The 21,879-nt window shown below is 41.5% G+C and overlaps 2 protein-coding genes across 2 annotated transcripts in view; one reads left to right on the forward strand and one right to left on the reverse strand.

The window, feature by feature from the left end:
- The window catches only part of LOC137902419 (general transcription factor IIF subunit 2-like), a 34,088-nt gene that overhangs the window by 5,514 nt on the left and 6,695 nt on the right, over window positions 1-21,879 (forward strand). The window lies entirely within an intron of this gene.
- Window positions 14,119-14,895, reverse strand: kctd4 (potassium channel tetramerization domain containing 4). Its single transcript, XM_068746290.1, has one exon. It carries the CDS (start codon window positions 14,893-14,895, stop codon window positions 14,119-14,121), a length of 777 nt encoding a protein of 258 aa, XP_068602391.1.

A 21,879-nucleotide genomic window follows, 5' to 3' on the forward strand; every position in this document is an offset into this window, starting at 1 on the left:
CCCTTTACACATACCAACAACTCAACAGGGCAGGGACAGCCACTGGATTAGAATTTCTGCTGGCCAGTAACATGACATCAGGCTTTTTCATAAGGAACATCGTGTAATTGTCTGGAAACTGCCCTAAAAACGAATGAAAACATCAAGGGTGCACGCTGCAGCCACGCGGTTTCGTCTGTCACCCCCCTCGTGCTCTCGGATTCACCCACACGTAATTGCATTAATACCTCCTACGTGTAATAATGCATTATTTGCTTCTCTTTCAAGTTTTTTTTTTATTTTACTTGCAATCTGCCTTTTTTTAATGAGGAAAAAACAGCAACACTTGAAAATGGCATGAAAAGGTGTTTTTCAATTGTAACAAAATGATTACACCGTAAATGGAACAGTCGTCCCAGAGGATCACCAGCATTATATTCTTGAATTTGAGGAAGTGGAAAGCTTCACAAACATTTTCTTAAAGGTGGACTGTGCTCCAGATGGCTCACTTCACTGTAAAGGTGTACTGGTAACAAGAAGCAGGATAAAGTCCCCTGAGATGTGGTGGTGTGCAGTCTGTTTACCTGACCGCCGCTTCGCTCCACCCCCACTCGCCTACACGAAGGTGTATTTGTATGACACCGGTCTCCCACACGCTTTCCCGCACAGGCAAACAGACGCACAAAGTACTGCATCTGTGTGTATTCACAGTGTATGCATACATTTATAATACATCTTATAATGGCTCTAGTATTGTTTTTAAGCATCACACATAACATAGTCCAAAACTGCATGCAGTCACTGTTATGGTTTCAAGCGTTTGATCCCATTTAACCAGCCTTCGTTAAGCAACTGATAATCCAGCCACATTGGGTTGTGACGATTACACACAAGCAACAAGGCTTTGCGTGTTATTCTTTACTTTGCTTCTCTTATGCAAGTATTCAATGAGCAAACAATGAGAGGTTGCTAATGTCGACCATCGGTCATTGATATCGACAGGAATAATGCCTGGCATGGCTTTTGTACTGTCGGGGTGCTAGCTAAATGGTCCTCCATTATTTTTCTTCTCGTTGTTCTGCTTTGTTCCGGAAAGGATCAGGTATTGATTAAGAGGTTGCTAAGCAACAGGCATAGTTGGCAGAGCAGTGTGGAGGGGAGAAGAAAAAGCCGGATGTAATGTTTTGCTCTGTTGCAGTATGACTTTTCTTCAGCTGCCTCTTCTCACTTAAATCCCTTGAAGTGTGTAAAAACCATAGACCCCTCTAGATTTAGCTGCCAGTCCAACTTTTCCCTCGGATTACCATCTTTCCAGTGAAGCTCTTTGGTATATTTCAGAAAGATGGGGTGGGAGTCATTTTTAATAATTAAAATTGATGGCCCATATCGTGTCGTATTTTTTAGTTAAATTAAATTAAATTAATTTGTTTAGGAATATCAGTTACCGGTAGATCTACCAATTTTAATTTATTATTTCCATTTACACACTAAAAAAAAACCGAGTGTCCATGATAGATTTAAAAAAAATAAAAACTGCAACCATCAAAACAAGGATAGCAACAAATGAAAAGATTTATTTTTTTGCTCGACATTGGAAAAAGCACCATGGAAACAGGCTTAATGAATAAACCATGATGTGCATGAAGAGTTGACTGCGGTGTTGCTGAGGCTCCACTGAACAGACGAAAAAATAGCAGAAGAAAATCCAAGATTTGTGTTTTTGACTAAGTAAATTCCTTTAATTTGTAAACAAACATGCATAATTACCAATGTTTCCTTCATTTCATTCCACTAATGTAGATTTGGATGGCGCTTTCTTCATTTTGTCACTTTCATTCTTCCTACTTACCAACTGTTAAATCCTTATATTTGCAATGTAATGGATGGTAACAATGAATCATATATATGGAGCTCACTGAGCAGACTTTTGTAGGTATTTGCTGAGGGAGTGTGGCTGAAAGGGTTTTCTAGATTCAATTCAAAACTGGCTCATGAATTGCAAAGGGATTAAAGCGGAATATCTCTGAGTGGATGCCTCTTGAAAGGCATGTCTTTGTAGTCCGACGATAATAACAATGCATTCTTTCAGGACTTTATCGGACGTCTTTCACAAGGACACAGCTGGCCCGCGTAATGAATTCTTGGCACTCATTTTCAGCTTTCACCAGGCCCTTTTTTCTGTGCTGAAGTAAAGACAAATGGCAGTGCTGACTTCAGTGGTCTGCCTTTGTGTTTTGTAAGGCGAGATGAGGCTGCCTCAGTCCAGTGGAGGTTTTCAGAGCTCATCAGAGAAGGCTGGGGCTGTCAGCCTTTCATTTCATTCTCACGGGGCCTCCAGGAATTATATGTAAATAAACAAAAAAGGTCACTCATAAATGGTACCATATTATTTGAATTTTATATTATGCATTTCCTGTTGAGTAGGACTGTGCACCTTTGCATCGAGTCCTGTATTTATAGAGATCATCACATTCACACCGACAGCCAGGCATTATTCTTTTTCAAGTGAGACCTCTCAAAAAGTAGGCAGCAGAAAATGCATAACCCAGTTACAACAGTACACACGCATAAAAACAGACAAGAAAAGTGATAACATTTACAAGCAGATGGATGAAAACACATACAAGTTGTGGAGTCGGCTTCAAGTACTCATTTTCTGTTTAAAAGCACTCAATGATATAAACTCTTAGTTTCCAGTCGTTCTGGAACATATTCCATTCAAAACACAAAGTACTGGCATAGAATAGAAAGCAACACATGGAGGGTGTAATAATACAATACTTCTAGCAAGTACAAATTTTTAAAGCTTTGATCTATTTTCCATGAAACAGACTATTGGCCATTTAAAAATAGAGTGACTGAATAGCTTAATCTCCGACTCCGGTGTGATTTCCTCTGTATGATCAGTTTCTCTTAAGCCAATACAGACTAATGAAACAGCCCCGTCATTAGTGCTACTTTCATATCTTTAGTGGTGACTCTCCAGTTTCATGCCGTCTTGAAGCAGCATTGTTGAATTGAGATCCGGTAACTGTGGAGACCATTTGGTTGCGGTGAGTTCATGTTCAATTTCAAGAAATAAGTATGAGATGATTTTGTCTTTTTGACTTTGTGGCATTCTGCTGGAAGTAGAAATAAAGATATGCATCATTAATGTATGGCCGTAGCGCTCGGGCAGGCAGTATTGATACAACAGGATTTTAGTTGGTATTATGAAGTGTCCAAAACTGCGTCACCTGTTCCACTACCGTCTTAAACCATTGATTTGAGACATAATGGGTCATGTTGCTAATTTCTGGGCCCACAATCAGAATGTTGCAGGAGAAATCTCATCTCACAAAACAGCTAACCGTTTTTTGTCATTATGAGCTGGCATTATTTGCCTCTTCTTTATTTGGCCGACAGATGATCTGCTCTATTTTTTGCATTCATATACAAGTTCTCACTTGGGATACTGTTGCCTTGCTGTTACCAGTCTTGGACTGTCTGCCTGAGGACCATTGAAGCTACATTTTTATTTGCTACTCACTGGATATTCTTCTCAAGGTTTCTTAAATCTTTCTCCCACGTGCTGATGCTTGTGAATCACCCTGACTGACTCGTTAGATATTTTTTGTAAATGTGCAGTTGAAGAGGTGTACCTGATAATAATTAATTTCTGGTAAATATCAGATTATACCTCTGAATTATTATACCTCGGTGTAAGTTGCCCCCGGGCCCTGGACTGGTTCTTCTGCGTGTGGCTCTGGTGGGGCCATGGTGGTCGTTCTTGGGTTGCTGTAGCTGCTTGGGGTGATCTGGGGGCTTATGTCGCCATTGTTGGGTCCGGGATGGCTGCCCCGTTCTTAGGTGGAGGTTTCACGCATGCCAGATCCACCACTCCAGCACCTATTAAAACTCGTTTAGAGAGTCAACCCCGCACACAGATCTCTGAGTTAGTGGAGGTTGCTGGGTTAGTGCTTGTGGCTCTCACTATGCTCTCTCTCTTTTTCTTCAGATCTGAGAACTTGGTGATCCATACTTTCCTCTAGAGACGAATGTGAACCTGGTGTATTGGGACAACTCTTGGTGATGATTGGATGGAAGGGGTAGAATTAAGGGGCACAAATAAATCCATTGCACTTTCTTCTCAGAACACTGTGTATTTGTCACTTTTTGTTTGTTCATGTTGTATGTTCACTGCGGTGTGCACAGCCCTCTACGGCGGTAAGCAGGTAATAAAACCAATAAAATAGGAATAGGCTAGGCTGCCAAGAGGGCAGGTGACGGTCACAATCACTATAAGAATAAAAATTGCATAGAACTCCAGCAGTGACTGACGTTATGTCCGTCACTGTGGAGCACGAATGCAGACAAGGTAAAAAAATAAAAAAAATAAAAATAAAATAAAATAAAATAAAAAATAAAACGAAAAAAAAGAAGAGAAAAAAAAAAAAAAAAAAAAAAAGATTATACCTCTGAAAATGTAAAACCCCACTGGTGGATTTTATTGTAAAGCACCTTGTTTAAAGGCAGCTTGATGAGGAAAGAAAGTATCTCACTCGCCTTTTCACATCAAAAACTTTCACCTGTTATACTTGTGACACTTACTTTCAGCTTGTCCCATCAGGGGTCGCCACATCAAATCAATGCTCTCCACTTCACCCTGTCCTTTGCATCGTCCTCCCCAACACCAGCCACTCTCATGTCCTCCCTCACTACGTCCATGCATCTTCTCCTGGGTCGTCCTCTAGCTCTGTTCCCTGGCAGTTCCATCCTCAGCGTCCTTCTACCCATATAGTCCCCGTCTCTCCTCTGTACATGTCCAAACCATCAAAGTCTAGTCTCTCTGACCTTGTCTCCAAAACGTCTAACCTTCACTGTCCCTCTTATTGCCTCATTTCTAATCCTATCCAACCTGGTCCCTCCCAAGGAGAACCTCAGCATCTTCATCTCCTCCACTTCTAGCTCCGCCTCCTGTCTTTTCCTCTGCCTCCTGCCGTCCATCATGGCTGTCCTCACCAATGTCTTGTAGACCTTTCCTTTCATCCTCGCTGACACTCTCCTATCACAGAGCACACCTGATGCTTTCCTCCACCCGTTCCAGCCTGCCTGCAAACAATTCTTCACTTCCTTTCCACATTCTCTCCATCACTCTGCGCTGTTGTCCTGAGGTACCTGAAGTCTTCTACCTTCTTTACATCTATTCCTTGTAACTTCACTGTTCCCCCTGGGATCTTCTCATTTACACACATGTACTCGTTTTACGTTTTACTCTTGGTCACCTTCATTCCTCTCTTTTCTAGAGCAGACCTCCACTTCTCTAAATTCTCCTCTACCTGCTCTCACTGCAGATCACAATGTCATCTGCCAACATCATATTCCAAGGAGCTTCTTGTCTCTCCTCATGTGTTAGTTTATCCATCACCATAGCAAACAAAAAGACGAAGACTCAATCGCGTACTGTTGTAGTATTTTCCAGCCTGGAGATCGTTATTATTCATTTGAAGAGGACAGACACGTCGTTTGATGCTGCTCTGAGGATATAAACAAATGTCTCGGTGCATTTATAACATGCTTTTACCAGATCAGACTGGATTTTAAAATATTTGCAATTCACAGGTTCCAAAAATATGCAAATCACATTTGTTTTTCCACATGGAAGCGCAGCGCTGAATCACCGTGAATCAAGATGAGCCATTCTTCTCACAGATGCAAGCTTGTTGTTGCCCTAGATGAAAATAAGAGCCACAATTGTTGAGCTGGAGAAACATGATTCTCCTTTCCGTTTCGCCTGGTGGAAAAGGAAGCTTTGCCAAACCCCTGCTGTGCTCCCACACAAGAAGCACGTGACACAGGATAATGATAGAGGGCTAAAATGTGATGCTTCATTGTCACGACACACAATGTGAATCTGTCAGAAGGTTCTATGAAGGCCGAAAAGGTTAGAGTAAAGTGCATTGCAGGATAATGTGGAGGGCGTTACATCTTTGTGTTTTCTATGAAGTTGAGGATATTTTGTAGCGTTTTGTCTCCATCATGACCTTTTTCTGCTGCACCTCGGGAATCATTTATGTTAAGTGTAATGTTTTTCTCTCATTCCTGCCAAATGCAGTATTTTATCCGAGCTCCTCACATTTCTGCCACTAACAAGTGTGTGCTACTTCCCTTGGGTCCTATTTTCTAGGTGTAAATGGACAAAATTCACTCAGACAGCTACTGATGAAGGAAAGATGATGTTATTTAAAATTATATTCTTTGAATTTTACAGACCATTTTCATCTGAATCTGTTTTTTGTAATTTCATCAGGCAACACTCGTACCTAATCTTACAGCTCTTTGTTTTTTGGGTCACAGGGAGGTAGTCTGCTTGTACTTTGCTCAGAAACTCGGCTCACCTCTGGATTTTAAGAAGACTCATTTGCTAAATAAAAAACATCACGCTGCTGCTGGAGCACAGCAAGCGCCTGCTGGGCATTGGTTCTTATTAGAAATGTGACAATAGCCAGCCACTGTTGTCCAAATGTGATATGATGGCAGTTCCTCAACACACAGGCCATATATTTGTATTTCTTTCGTAAGAGATGTCTGAGAAGGGAAATTATTTTGTGTTGTGTGGGAGGATTTTATTCAGCAGTAGCTAAACTTGCCCTCACTCAGTCTTAAAAAATATGCTCACCCACCAATAGTCTGGCTTTTAGTGGAGAGGTTTGCTTTGTCAAAATTTGGTCCGAGCTAAACGTGTACAGATTCAGTTCTAGGCCTGACAGCAAGCCCCTTCATTCCCAACTGGAGCAGGACAAGCTGAATGAGTCGAAATAAAAAGAGAAATAGCAAGCTCATTGAAGCAAAAAACTGATGCTGACTAAGTTTCAGAATTACACGTTTCAGACGCTTCCAATTGCAATTCAGATTCCACAGTTCATGGGGAAAATGCAGAATTTCTGATGATAGTTAGATGATATTTCTAAAACCAAGTACTAACCTCCGCCGAGCTGCTCATTCCCCTCCTAATTGGATTTACAGCATCCACGTGGTGATCTGTGTGGCATCGTGTTCATACCTTTTGGTTAATGTGTCTGAACATTAATTGGTTTTAAATTTAAAATGTGTACTTTATGCTTTGGTAAGACTAAGTGAACTGAATTGATATTGTTCCCACAATACAATTGCAGCGAGTCATTGACAAGAAAAATCTGTTAATCCAATTGTCAAAAAGTAGCCGTTTGATAATCCAGCTCTTGTTTTATATTAATCCCTCCAGAGATGTGGTTTTTTAATTTCATTGTCAAATCTGGGGGTGAAACATACATGAAGGATTCAGCCAATCACTGAAGTTCTCCCCTGAGTCCTTTATAGCAGTTCACTTATTCCTTATGCATGAGGTTACTCTAAACCTATTGCTATTTACATTGATTTCATTACGTTTACACCTGTCCTCAGGTTCCAAGGATGCTAATTACCAAAAGGTAATCTAACCCTAACCCTTCTCACTATGAAGGTGGAGGGACAGGTTGGCTCTGCTTCCCTCCATCGTTCTCTCTTTCTCTGCTCTGCTGGAGATCCCCTTCAGTGTTTTCCTTTTTGATCAGCTTTTTCTGCATCAAACTTGTCTCCATTTATTCAGGGCGGCTCATTGAGATCTCAATCTATTTTGAAAACATTTATTGTTGGACAGCCACACAGATAATTCAGACATGTTTATACATTTCATAAATAAAAGCAAACCGTTACATGTACGATTAGAAATACACACATAGCCTTTTAGATGTTCAAATCCCCAGACGTTTTTGAAGCCTATTCTATTTGGCTGTAGAATATATTCAAACCTATTTTTGTGTGAACAGGACACACAACTAATGTTAAAATGTCCTTTAACCTGATACCATAGATGCTGCATTTGAATTTGACTAGAGAGAAGAGGCAACTAACTTTCTCTTTTTTTTCTAGGGCCTTATGAAATAACAGCATTGTTGTGCCCATCTGTCTAAGGAACGCCATCACACCTTTTCATATAGGGTGCAATGATGAGCGAGGAATGCATCACCTGCGATGAAGCGTAGCGCGCTGTGATAAACAGTCAAGAGGTTTTAATGTGCGAGAGTTATATAATATACAATATATATACAATATCGCCATGAGCAAGTTCAGACAACATTGTTGATTGCACTCTTTCAAGAAGCATAAGAAGTTTATATACAGAAATCCATTTTTGACCTTCGGTTTGCTTAATGGTTGCTCCACCTGAGTCTTAAAGGGTAAGGCTGTTATCCCGTAAAGAGCCCAAAGAACACCATATTGCCAAAAGTATTTCCTCAGCTATCCAAAACCTCAGTGAATTCTGGCATGGTACCGGTGCAATAAATCTTGAATCTTGAATAAGTCCAACTGTGAAATTTCCTCATTACTAAATACAATCAACTGTTAGTTGTATAACAAAGAGGAAGTGATTGGGAACACCAGCAACCACGCAAAATCAGAGTGGGGTCAGTGGATGCTGAGGAACATAGTCCACAGAAGCCACCAACTTTCTGCAGAGTCAAAGCTTCCAAGCTTCATGTCATCGTCAGACCCGCTCCAGAACACCGTGTAGAGAGCTTTATGAAATGGGTTTCCGTGGCCGAGCTGCTGCATCCAAGCCTTTCACTGCCAAGCATCAGAGGCCGTGGTGTGTAAATCACGCTGCCTCTGGACTCTAGAGCAGTGGAGTCGTGCTCTTTGGAAGCGTCTCCGTCTGGCGATATGATGGACGAGTCTGGGTTTGGTTTGTTGCTAGGGGAACGGTACTTGTCTTACTGCGTGTAACGTTTGGTGGAGGGATTATGGTATGGGGTTGTTGAGTTGGGCTTGGTCCCTTATTGCCACTGAAATGAACTCGTAATGCTTCAGCTTCATGCTTTGGAGATGTCCCCTTCCTGTTCCTACATGACTGCTCACCAGTACACAAGCAAGATCCATAAAAACGTGGATCAGCAAGTTTGGTGCTGAAGAACCTGACTAGCCTGCACAGAGTCCAGACCTCAACCCACCTTTGGGATGAGTTAGAACGCAGGCTGCAAACCAGGCCTCCTTGTCCAACATCAGTATTGTACTTTACAAATGCTCTTCTCGAAGAATGGTCAAATTCCCAGAAACTGTCATCTAAACCTCGTGGAAAGCCGACCTAGAAAAGTTGAAACTGTTACTGCTGCAAAGGATGAACTGACATCAAGTTCATATGCAGGTGAGGGAATACCTCTCAGCACCTTGAATGGTTCGGTTAGTAGAGTAGTTACACGTTGGTGATCTGGATAATAACCCACACTTACTATTACTAAAGTGTACGTTAATTTAAGTTTAGGGTCCAGAAGGAACAGGATTTTGTTCTTTGTTCAGTTAATTAGATGTTGAAAATGATTGTTGCATGCTTAATCATGATTACTATTTGCAACTATCAGGATAATTTTCCTTTCAATATTAATGCCAGATTTAAAGAGCTTCAAGGTAAAAATCTCTAAATATATTATTAACAATTTTCTGCGCTTCATTGTGCCCTCCAGCCTCTCTGCTTCTCATCCAGTGTTTGCTACGGCTTCCTTTGCCTGAGATGAGAGAGGAAGTGAAATGGGTCTGACTTTCCTCTCCTCCTCTTCATCAATTCATCTCTCCCCTCCCTCTCCTGGCATTGCTTCACTTTTTGCATTTTTATGATACAAATCTGAGAGATATTTTCTGGATATTTGTGGTGAGCGTTCCACATGCCGATGGCATCATGATGAGGAAGTGTGTGTTTAAGGATGAGTTTTGGATCATGTGATATAAGCTGAGTTTGCCTGGCAGCAGGTGAAAAGACTGGGAGGAGTGGCAACTGTTAATAGTGGCAGTATGATTTGACATTTTCTCGCTGCTGTTGCCATCGCTCTCCTCCTCCTGCACCTTCCTGCCTCAATCACCCAAAGATGAAGGGGATCAAATTGACCGATAAATAAAACCAGTCACCATCATCATCATCTCCCCCTTTACAGTGTGACTTGTGTGATGCATGCTTTTTGCCTGCGTTTGTGAGGAGTGGGCTGAGAGTGCCTGATGTCAGAGTTTAATGTGGATGCGTGAGTCATGACGGGGGAGGTGGCAGCAGGTCTGACATTGTCTTCGGTAGCATATCATCTGTCACCATGGAGGCGGGTGGAGACGCTTGGATAGGTTGGTGTGTTTGGTAAGGTGGTCAAGGCAACTCGCCAGTAAAACGCATTTTAGCCTCAAAGGATCTTCCACTTTGCAGAGAATGAACCCTAAGAGGAGAGTAATCCTTTTGTGTATTTGTAATTATCTATTTTAAATGGATCTTGACGCTTCCGTTCCTTCACATTTGCTTTGACTCCAGCATAATCACCCACTGTCAGAACTACGTTTTATCCTTAAAGGAGACATATTATGAAAAACTCACTTTTCCCATGTTTCTACACTATTTTGGTGGTTTTGGGGTCACTACCAACCCAAACACAGCTAAATAAACCATCAAGTAAATCCTGCATAGTGTGCGTAGTTCTGTTATCACCTACTGAAACGCGTCTGGCAGAAATCTTGCTCCCTGTGATGTCACAGAGGGCGAACGTGCACATGCATGCACATTCATTGCACACTGTATAATCAATATGGCATTAATTCATCAGTTTGCACTTGTCCACAGGTCTGGCTTAGTTTAGGGGTGCACAAAAATTGACTTCATCTGCTGATGATGAAATTCTGTCTGAGAGCTGTTGATCAAAGTAATCAGCTTCTGTTTATTATATGGGTGAAGCATCTGAACAATTCTCCTAAGGTTAGGTTGTGGTCCAACAGAAGAGGCTTGCTGTTGTGTTCGTTACATGAAACCTCTGCACCTGGGTAGAGCAGTGTCTTGTAGAATAGACAACCAAACATGGAGTCACTGGTGAAGATCCTTGTATATAAGCTCACACCTTTATAAAATCACATTCTTCTATATATATGCTAATATTTTTGTTAAACTTCAAACTAAAATTATTAGGGAAGTAAAACTGGGCACATGAAAAAAAGATTAAAGTACAAGTACTTTAAGCTCAACCCCATATTAGGGTGAAATGCAGACGGATAAAAAGAGGTCCTCCTCCAGGGAGAATTGTGTGATCCATCTCACAGCCTGGCCTCCTTTCAGAATACCAAATGTCTTTAATGGAGCTGGGAGGGTTTGAATGGATTCTCCGAAGGCTGAAGGTGGAGGTGTGCCAGGACAAATGCTCTTAAATCAGGTGAGAGCAGAGCTGAGTGTGTTTTAATCAGATGTGTTTTAATGCAGAGGCATTAACTGCATCTCTGTATGAATAGACCAGGGATCGGCAGGTGCCACTTTACAATATACTTTAGCCCAGAGTGCCAACACTTCCTACTTGAATAAAATCATTTACAAATTATTTGTTTTTGCAGTATTTAAACATGTTCATTTACGTGCCTTAGTTAATCGTTATATGTAATGGTGCACATCTATAGATCAGTGTCGTGTAGGACACGTGTAAATCTTACCGCAATCGACAGGAAAACCTCCTTTATGTGTTCTTCCAATCCACACTTTCACAGCAAAGGGCGCATATCGTCCGGTCTCCTCTTGAAATAAATCCACAATCTGAAAAACTGTTTGAAAGAACGGCTGGAACTGGGTTTACTTGCCACGATAACCAACAACGACTTTATTAACAAAATCGCGCTGCTCGATAGGGGACTCAAACAGAGCCTCGGGTGATGCGCTGAATCGCAGTGAGCGCTGATTCAAAGACAATCATTTCCGCGCAGTGTGATCCATTTCTTGTGAGGTTTTAAATACAATAGAATATATTTTTTTGCCTCTCTGCGTGTCACCATAAGCACCCTCGCGTGCCAGGCATGACACGTGTGTCTTATGTTGCCAACCGCTGGTATAGACGTACCTACATAGTTTTTAGTTTGTGTCTTGCATCCCAGAATCTAAAATGATCATACTCCTCTCTCAGCCATATTATGTTTTGCATCGGTTGTACACATTTGTGACTTTATGGAAAACATGATCTTCGTTGAAATTTGTTCAAATATCCAATGAAAATGGGTGTTTGACTATGGAAGGAGGACGGGCTTGCTTTTCAACGATGGAAACACCAAAGCACTGTGCTCAGTTGGGGGGATGATGTGGACACAACCACAATATGCATTTTGTTTGCTGGGTTTGTGTGCTTAGTAGTTTGTTTTTTCCCTTTTTGAGTTGCCATTGGAACGTTGGAGATGTGCATCCCTTTTCATGACCATCGTTTCCTTTAAAAATGTTGATTACGGAGGGAATGTAATTGCCGGGGTTTGTCTGTCCGTCCGTCTGTTAGCAAGATAACTTAAAACTTTTGGGATGGATCTGGAAGACATTTTTAGGGAATGTTGGAAATATTACCAGGGACGGATTATTAAGGTTTGGCGACGATCCAGATGAGGGCCTCTATCTCACCACTGAATTTCATCTGGATCGGATCCAGAATGGAGTCGGTATGAAATATTTTATTTTAACATTGACAACCCCATTTATGGATTAAAAAATCTGTTAAAAATACACATAAACTCCGATTCACTTACTTTTCATTGTTGGTGTATAAAGATACCAAGAACAATTTAGAACCTTTTGATGATGATCCAGATCAGCATGTGGACGGTGTAGATCTAAGGGGAATGAGCTGCTCAGCGGAGGTCTGTGCTCTGAGTGCTTTTCTAGTTTGTACTGTTTTTTCTTTTTAATTGCTTTTGCTGAGGAGGTCATGTTTTCGGTAATGTGCGGTCTCATTTATTTGCTTGTTGGTAGAAGTAGAACAGATTGTAATGACATATTTGGAGAGGTAGGGCATGGCCCAAGGGACACACAACAGCGTGTGTATACACATCAAACACACTAATTTCTGGCAAATACATGGTCTGTTTAAAACCATTAGAAATATCACTTACCTGCTTTCGATGCTGCTTTTGGAAGCACCAAATGTGAACATTTCTGAATTGTTAATCTTGTCTTTGATTAGTTTCAGAGAACAGTGTTCAACCCTTGCAGGATGCAGAATAGATTCTACGCCAGTTAAATATTTTGGTTTTATGGAACAGACGCACTGCTCTGGGCGTCCCGGCGTCTTCCTGGTGTCAGAACGTTGAGGAAAGTGAAAGCTTAGAAACGCTCTTACTTGTGTTGACTTTTCAGTTTAGAATTCATGCAAAATAACTTCTCAGCATCGAACACTCCTACAAGAACCAGTCACAGATACATTTCAAAACACTTATCAGTAGTTTCAGTGTCACTTTATTTGTAAAATACTCACATTGAAAAGTAATACGTTATTGTGGCACTGACGTCACAGAGGCTCACCGCACTGACAAACAGTGTATTTAGTGCACATGCATCATGCTAGATTCAAAGCCCTTGCATTTTTATGGTTCTCAAACTCCACCAGTTATTATGATCTGAGAAACCATTTATTTTGCTTCCGTCTGATTCGGATCTGAAGGTTGTTCGCCCATCCAAAACGAGGATTGATGTGTTGGGGGTTTTCCCTGCAGGCTCCAAAGAGGCTAATAAACGAAACACAAACTATTAAACCAACAGCACACGGCGTATAGCAACGCGCACACACGCACAGGCACACGCACAGGCTCACATAGAGTCTAGTAAAAGCTGTATAGCACAACAGCGCACGTCAAAGGTGGTCTTTTAAGGCTTTTGCAGCCGTTGACAAAGCAGAAGAAGCAGCTCTGGTGTAAAGACGGATTCATTGAGCTCACCACTTTTCTTAATGGGAGTCACGAGTCGGTTGTTTTCCATAATTACGGGAGATACTTTTGGCTTGATGTCTCGTCAAATTAAATTTAGACTTCAGATGTGCTAAGTTTGTCTGAATCATCTTGAATTATATTTGTCGTAGCTTCGCAGTGTTGAGGTTGGCACTGAAATGGCCATTCTTTTATTCACCCCAGATTGATCAAATCCTGTGGCTATCACTTCGCAGTAAAGAGATAAACTTCAGACAGTATAACCCTCTTCTTCTTCTTCTCTCACACCATCATACATGCATTTGGTTCAGTACATATTGGGAACTGTTCATATCAATACCTAACATTATCAGGGTGTCTATTGAATCGTCACTACTCTGTTCTCCTCCTCCCTCTGAACTATTTGACAAAATGCAAGGCCTCAGCTGCCACCACGGAGCCTTTGCTGCTGTCGAGGCTGGTAACCAGCTTAAAGCCAGACCTCAGTGCTAACATCACCGTCTCTAGTTTCAGACAGTCGAGTGTGCACAAGAATGTGCTGTCCTCTTTCAGTACAAGCCGTGAGCCTGACTCTGATTTGATGAAGTGTCGGAACTGGATCACGTTGGAGGACACCTCGAATTCTTCTGGAAAGCCATCCAAGCGACTTTTGGAGATCTGCACGAGCCGCCCTTTGACCTTTTCGATGAAGGTGGGATCACTGCAATACACCTTGAGACCGTGTGACCTCTCATGGCTATCGGTCACCTCCAAAAAGGCAGCCTCGCGCTGGGCTGCCCTCTGGCTTTCCCACTCAACCACAGATTCAACCAGTTCACCCAAACGGTAAAAATCTGCCTCCCTGCGCAGGAGCCCCGCCTCCCGAAAATCGTCTGGCAGCTGGAGCGCTCCAGTTCGGAGGTAGTTCAGCACATGTCGAAAAACGGGTCCATCTCTATCAATGAATGGGTTTCCCATTGAATCGGTATGCTGAACTGGCTTCTTACCATTGGCTAACTCTTCCAAAAAGGAACCCTGGTGCTTCGCAAGGGTGGTCCGGTGGGCGGTGTACAGGAACCCCCCTACGTTGATGGTAATGGTGCCTGAGGAGGGTTTCTTGAAGCTTTTGCTGGGTTGCAGCAGATCCGGGTTGATGTGCCTCAGTTCACTTTCCATTCTTCTCAAGTTCCATTCCATTCTCCAGTCACCTGTTCCAGTCTCAACACAGCCTCCTCAGAGCTGGGGTGTCTGCTGGACAGATGGTCTGTCTTTATCGGACCTTTCGGATCTGTGGATGCAGCTGAAGAAACGAAATGGTGGTGCCTGCTGCCGTACCGTGAGAATAACCGAGCGTGTGATGGTGGATGGGAGAGCAGAGAAAACTGGGAGCTGAAAACAGACTGGCTCTCTGTGCTACTCGGTCTCCCCACCCCTCTCTCCCTCTCTCTCTCTCTCTCTCTCTCTCTCATTTTTTCTCTTTGGGAGTGGGTGGGCAGACAGTGTCACTGGTAGGGAGGGAGAGAGGGATTATGTGAGCTAACAACAAAAGTGTAAGGCTTCATGGAGCGCTCTCGCTCCCAAATTATCTTGCAAGTAGGACTTGCTGAGCTCCGGCAATTAGAACACACACACACGCACACAAACACACACACCGTCTCCTAACCCCTCTCTCCTTCCACCAGATGGAGGGGGGGCTTTTTGTGCTGTGAAATTCAGCCTGACTATGAAACTCCTTTTTCAGCCAAATCCATCTGTTTACCATGCAGCACTTCATGTAAACTGGAATCTTAATTTGTGCTTCACTGGCATGCGTTTTCGTTTTCTCTCGTTTGTGGATATGGCAGGGAGATGCCAGCCTTATGTTAATGAAGGTAACAGGGAAGGTAGATTATTTGTTTAAAAACTCAAGCTTTCTTTCAAGGTAACGATCAGTATTTTTCCTTTGCATATACGTGTTCTTTGTCACCAGGCACAGTAATTGGTCAGTTTTTGAATTGGCTAGAGCTTTGACCGGTGGCTGCCTTCAGGGGATTGACATTAAACTAGGAATTTACTACAAATGCCAATTACCATCGTCGTGTCTCTGATTTACTTGGCAGTGCCTCTTCTAGTCTAAATGCAGATGCATAAAAACACACTTAATGTCAAACATGAGAATTTATAATGGATGCAACAAGTTGAACATTCGAGGAAGGTATTAGGGGTCGGCAACCTTTCATGCTTCTTAATATTCTAAGTTCCAGCCATGACACGCGTGCATTAGGTTGAGTTACAGTATGACATAGTGTGCAGCATAGCTTGTTTACATTGGGAGTTTAAATGTTTGTTTATTACTATGAGACTACGCAATGAAAAATCAAGTCCGGTGAGATCTTGATCCTTCAGATACTACACGCTGAGTTAATGATTCATTAAGAGCCAATTACTTCAAGCACACTATGAGGAATTATATGATGCAAAATAAATGGCAGTCAACAAATAATAAATCTCGGTGCAGTGAATCAATTTGTATTCGTCAAATGTAAATCGGCAAACACTCAAAGAGAGGAGAAATGTTTTACGTTTATGCTTGATTCTGGCCTCTGCAATAGTTCTGTTTGTTTGTTCAGTCCGGAGATGGTTTTTTTACACTCGAGATACAATGACGGTCGATTTGCATAATTTAACTACAATGCAGTCTGACAGTGACAAAATGTCTGACTTGTGTCCCAATCTGTTGGTGAAGGTAGCAGAGACGGCGGCTTGTTTTGAGAGGAAGGCAGAATATTGCTGCGCAATTTTGGGAGAGTGAGCAGGTAATGATTTGGATTAGGTTAGATTTTAGGGCTGCGATTTATAATTATACTTGTGATTATTCTCCAGGTTTTTTTTATTTTACATCTAAATTGTCTTGCCTATAAAACATAAGTTTCAGTCAACCATGCACAAAATCTGAAGATACAGCAAAACAGATGTGGGATCCACAGTGACTGGTGGCATTGCTTTTACCCTGTGAAGTACTACATGCACTACTGTGCATGCTCAGGATAAGAACCACATCATCAGCAAAGAGCAGAAAGGCAATTCTGAGCTTCCTAAACTGGACAGTCTTTGTTTCCGTTGTGCCTTGAGATCCTGCCCTTGATCCTGCTCCTTGTTTACAGGACTGTACAGGAAACGTTGTTTCACCCCAACGACCACTGAAAACCTGACTTCCAGTCAAGATTCTGGCCACAGCGCCAACTCTGGTGCTACAGGGAACAGATGACTTGTAAAAAATAGTCATGGTACCCTATACTCGCACAATATCCCCTACAGCACTGTCCAAGGAACATGATCAAAAAGCCTTCTCCAGATCCACAAGACATGTAGCTGGAATGAACAGAATCCCATAACACGCCTGCGAGGGTAAAGAGGTCAGCCATTCGGTGACCAGCGTGGAAACAGAAAACAATGCATTACATTTGTGTAGCGGGGTTATCCACTCGTTTCTCTCAAAGCCCTTTTGGTAAATGGACCTGCATTGCACAAGGAACGATTAAAGAATCATTTTAAGTGACATTCTCACTTCAGAGTAAGTGCAGAGTTGTTGAAATGTTGCTTTTCCTTCTGCAGTTATCTGCAGCACATCCTAGAGTCCCCGTTCTCTCCACCTCTGCGGTGATTTTCTACTCGTAAGTGATTAGAGACATTACCATCAAAAACACGCGATTGGAATTGCAAACGAGGCCAAGATGCTGCAGAGAGGATTGCGCTGGAGTTGACCTGCTTTCTGCCTCGTGTTCATTAAAACTGGCTCATCGAGAAGGATCGTTATTGTCAAAGTCGAGTGAGAAATCTGTCTGTCACAGCTGTTGTGTTTCTGAAAATGAGCAGCTCAGGATGTTTAATTTAAATTTCCCCAAATGCTGCTAGCAAGGGCTCCTCTCTCCTCTTAAAGGTGCTGAATTATTCATGCAGCTGCACTCGGGGCTTGTGGTGTAACATTGAGTCAGTGACTGCTGTGAAGCTGGCATGGCAACCACTTAAAATAGGGCCTTGTATGAGCTCGGAGCTGTCGGTCTCGTTATTCATTATGAAGGTCTGTGTACTGTAAACAGTAGATGTGTGCTGAGAGTTCGTCTTCAAGCTGATCAGAAGTGACCATTGTATCTTCAAATATCGGCTTCAGTGGAGCATTGGTCACGTTGGACATTTTCTCTGCTTTGATGTTAATTTTGGTAGTACAGATATCTACTATAAAAAATAGTCGATAAGGGAGTGAAATCTAGGATGACTGACGAGGCACTAAATGGTAATGAAACCATATGAACGGTAATAAAAGATAAAAACTCCAGACTCTCCAAAACTAAACGCACCAGAAGAAATAAGTAGTAAGTTTAGTAAATGATGCATCCGCTTTGATCACAACTGGAAAAACTCAAACTAATTACCGGTAATGGAATTGCAAATATCAGAGGGTGAGCCCTACTTACATTGTAGGTGACCTTTCCTTGGTTTCAAGACGATCCATAACTGTTGGATGGATTGCCTTGAGATGTGCATTGTTGCTCCACACAGTGAACTTTCATCATTTTTACTTCACTACTTGCATTCATAGTCAAGTGCCTGCTTAATTAATGACTATTTTCAGCTAAAGTAGTACCTTACATTTAATTAAAATGCTTTATCTAGTTGATGAACAAACTTCAAATTAATGTTATGTGCCATGTTTGCAGTGTCATTGTGATTATTGGCAGGCGATTCAAAGCTCTGTTGTGCAGCCTTGTGAAACTGCCGGCTTTGCTTTAGTCACTCGGGTTTAATTTGGTTATATGAAAACTGGAAGAAAAATGTCATGGATGACGCAATAAAATTCAAGTCAAATTTTCATTGTTGATTTGAAGATGGCAGAGGTGAGCCTCGAGGCAACATCAAGCTGCCATAAAACCAGCATAATAAAATATTATCAGCATCAATAAATCCAGCCAGTCGATATAGGAAAGGTACATGAAAACTCACACGTGTTTTCTTGTTTGCCTTTTAGCATTTACTTATTTTCTCGGTTCTCTCACCGCTTTGATGTCTATTAGTTGGATGTGGGTGATGCTAGTCAGAGTTAAATAGAATTTCTGTGGACTAGTCACAGCCATTGGAAAACGACTTCAAACGTTAATTAATGGAATCATTAAATTTCCCTAATGAAGCACCCCCTGGGCTTGGTAGAGACGGGTACTAATGGAAGTGTATCTTTGGAGATCCAATTATTGATCACTCTTATTGATCACTCCCCGCTGCTGCTTTATAGTTGTCTCCGTCACCTCTATGAATGTGTTTGTGTGTCGAGGTGTTGAGGAGAGTGTTTCATCTTTTCTATTCCATTCCATGTTAAAAATGCAACATAATAGTTTGAAGCCAGAGGCTTTTATTTTAGTCAGTGATCTAGATTCATGAAGAGATTATCATATTAAGAGTCTGTGATGCATACAGCTGTACATGTTCTGAAGCAATGTGCATGTTTCATTAATTTCAACAAGTATCTTTACTGCGTGTACTTAATGTGCATGTGATTAATTTTCTCTCCGACAGTTAACCATCTGTAGATGTAGGCACAACCAACTAGAAAAGCACTCGGAGAGCACAAATCTCTGCCGAGCAGCTCATTCCCCTCGTAATGTCACCGTCCGCACGGTGATCTGGATCACCATCAAAAGGTTATAAATTGTTCTTGGTATCTTGATACACCAACCATGAAAAGTAAAAGTGAATCTGAGTTGATGTGTATTTGTAACTAATTTTTTGATCCATCATATCCAGAAGCATGATGGTGCATATCGGACCCCTTTATGATTGTGATTTTTGGTGAGTGAATTGAATGCATATTTTACAAGATATGATTTAAATTTTTTAAAGCCACAATTATAAGTAAATGGAAAAATCTGGATTTTTAGATTTTTGTATCCGGGTGGCTATCAAGACCCATCTCCAGATTTATTTTCATCAAGATCCTTCCAGTAGATTTTCCGTAATCCTGGTAAAAAAAAAACCAGACAAACGGCGTCAAAAACGGAAATGATTATCTGATCAATACTTCTGTCTGCTCTACCAGCCACTTGAACTTACAGTTAAAGGGAATGGTTGGCATCTGTCACGGTGCTTTTCATAGCATCCCTATCATTAACTGATCGCGTGTTAATACCAAGCCAATAATAACGGATAGTATGACGAGATCATAATTGGCACATGAAACTGTCCGCTGTAAACAAACGTGTTAACAAGATTAGTCAAACGGAAGTCGTGTTGTGTCTCGAGTTAATTTTGTTGGTGCTTTTCAATTTTAAGGAGAAAATAAAAATGGTCAACATAATACTTGCACAAGAATATGACCTTTAATTGATAATTTAATTGAATCATATCTTACCTGCACATTTATAATAAAGGTTTACTGTATTGAACATGTTTTTCATGTCATTCACTTATACTAGAAGCCAATTTCTCCATATAGTTCCTTCCGTTGTCGAGCTATTCATTCTCAACAGAATAGATTATTTTTATTTTCTCTATTCTGTTCAGTCAGGTTATTGAAGAGGGAAAACAAAACGCCCAGAGCGATATGGATGAATTATGTTCACCATTGACTTGTGCCTCATAACCTGATTTCAAACATCATTCTTCTGGTGAAGATGTGCCAGTCAGCTAATTCTCTCTCTCTCTCTCTCTCTACTGTTCAGAATGGGCAAATTGAATTGGATGCAGGACATTTGTGGGCATTTCCTTCTCCCTCCAACAAGGGAGTGGTTGTAGGTGGCATGGCTAGAGTGGATATCCCCGTCACATCAGAAGTGGGTTCTGATCTAGATTCCGTGTTCTCCGCGGTCTGTTTGAGTTCTTGGCTTTCTCCACAGTCAAAAAACTGGTGACCCAAAATTGCCCCATAAATAAACGTGTGATTGTTAGGTTTTGTTTTGCCTGTTCAGGATGCACCCTACCTTATGTCTACTGGAGGCAGGGAAATAATTTACTGCCTCTTTCATTTGATTCCAAACAAGAAGTATGAATCATATTCACTTGTGTATGTACTGGGAAGATATTGGGTAGAATGAATAAAGTCAAAAGCTTAAAGTAGTTAATAATCTAAAGTTCTAAACACTTTATTATACTCCAGTAATCACTGGAAGTCAAGTATGAAGAATGTGAGCGGTGCGCCCATCTTGACCTCCAAACACATCTGAGTTGGACGGCACAGAGAGACAGATTAGCCTGAGGCACCGTATCAGAAGCAGCAACAAGTTTTGTTTGTAAGAAGCTCAATGGACCTTGAGCAGGGCGCCCGACTGTTTTCATATTGTGTAGCCTTTGAAAACCACAAGTTATTTTTCCATAGTTCCATCAGTAGTGGGCCAAAATTCTAATAAAAAACAAAAGCAAATATATGACAAAATGACCTAGAATTAGTCTGAAAGTTTTGCATGTCAGCTGGATTGACTGGGGGGGGGCTTCAAGAAGCAGACGAATGCATGGGATCAAACCTTTTTGCTTTCAAAGGAAAAGAACCTGTTTATCATGCAGGGCCGAAGGGTGTCTCGTACTTCAGAGCTTTATTGGAGGTCAGGTGGGAGTGATGACCGTAAGTCGTAATATTACAGTAAAACAAGGGCAGGCTATTTGCTCTCGCATCGTAGACAGTATTAATTGATTAAAACCAATCGATCCCAGCTGGGGATAAGCAGCTAGCATTGTTTGTTGGGGACTAATTTACAGAAGAGTTTAAAAAAAGTGAGAATTCTTAGCCGAGATTAACATCTATCACTTTATTATAATGTAATAAATATTTAGGTAACTGATTGTACACATTTCTTTCATTTCCACTTTCTTTATGCCATCTACCAGAATGTTGAATGTCTTCATTTGTCCAGGGAGTTGTTCTTACTGTTGAATGACTTTTTCTTTTTACATGCGACCTTCCACCAGGCGAGACAGTTTCTGAAGAGGGAGAAAGGAGAAATATTAATGCAATGTACAAAACTGAAGCGTAGCATTTATTTGCTGCTGGTCTGTGACTGTGATGAGGGCGGCCAGCTGATGGTGGATGGAGGCTCGTGGGCGGCTAACAATGTGGTTAACATTATGAAGGTCGGGGCTTTGAGGAAAGGGCCTCGAAACAGATAAAATGCCTCTAAATGTGCGCATGTCTTCATGTATTGTATTACAGTTAATTCACTT

The sequence above is a fragment of the Brachionichthys hirsutus genome, chromosome 12, assembly GCF_040956055.1.
Source record: "Brachionichthys hirsutus isolate HB-005 chromosome 12, CSIRO-AGI_Bhir_v1, whole genome shotgun sequence".
Lineage (NCBI taxonomy): Eukaryota > Metazoa > Chordata > Actinopteri > Lophiiformes > Brachionichthyidae > Brachionichthys > Brachionichthys hirsutus.

Bases quoted from the DNA above. Each gene is read 5' to 3' on its own strand.
- kctd4 (XM_068746290.1), bottom strand. From the start codon at position 14,895: ATGGAATGGAACTTGAGAAGAATGGAAAGTGAACTGAGGCACATCAAC.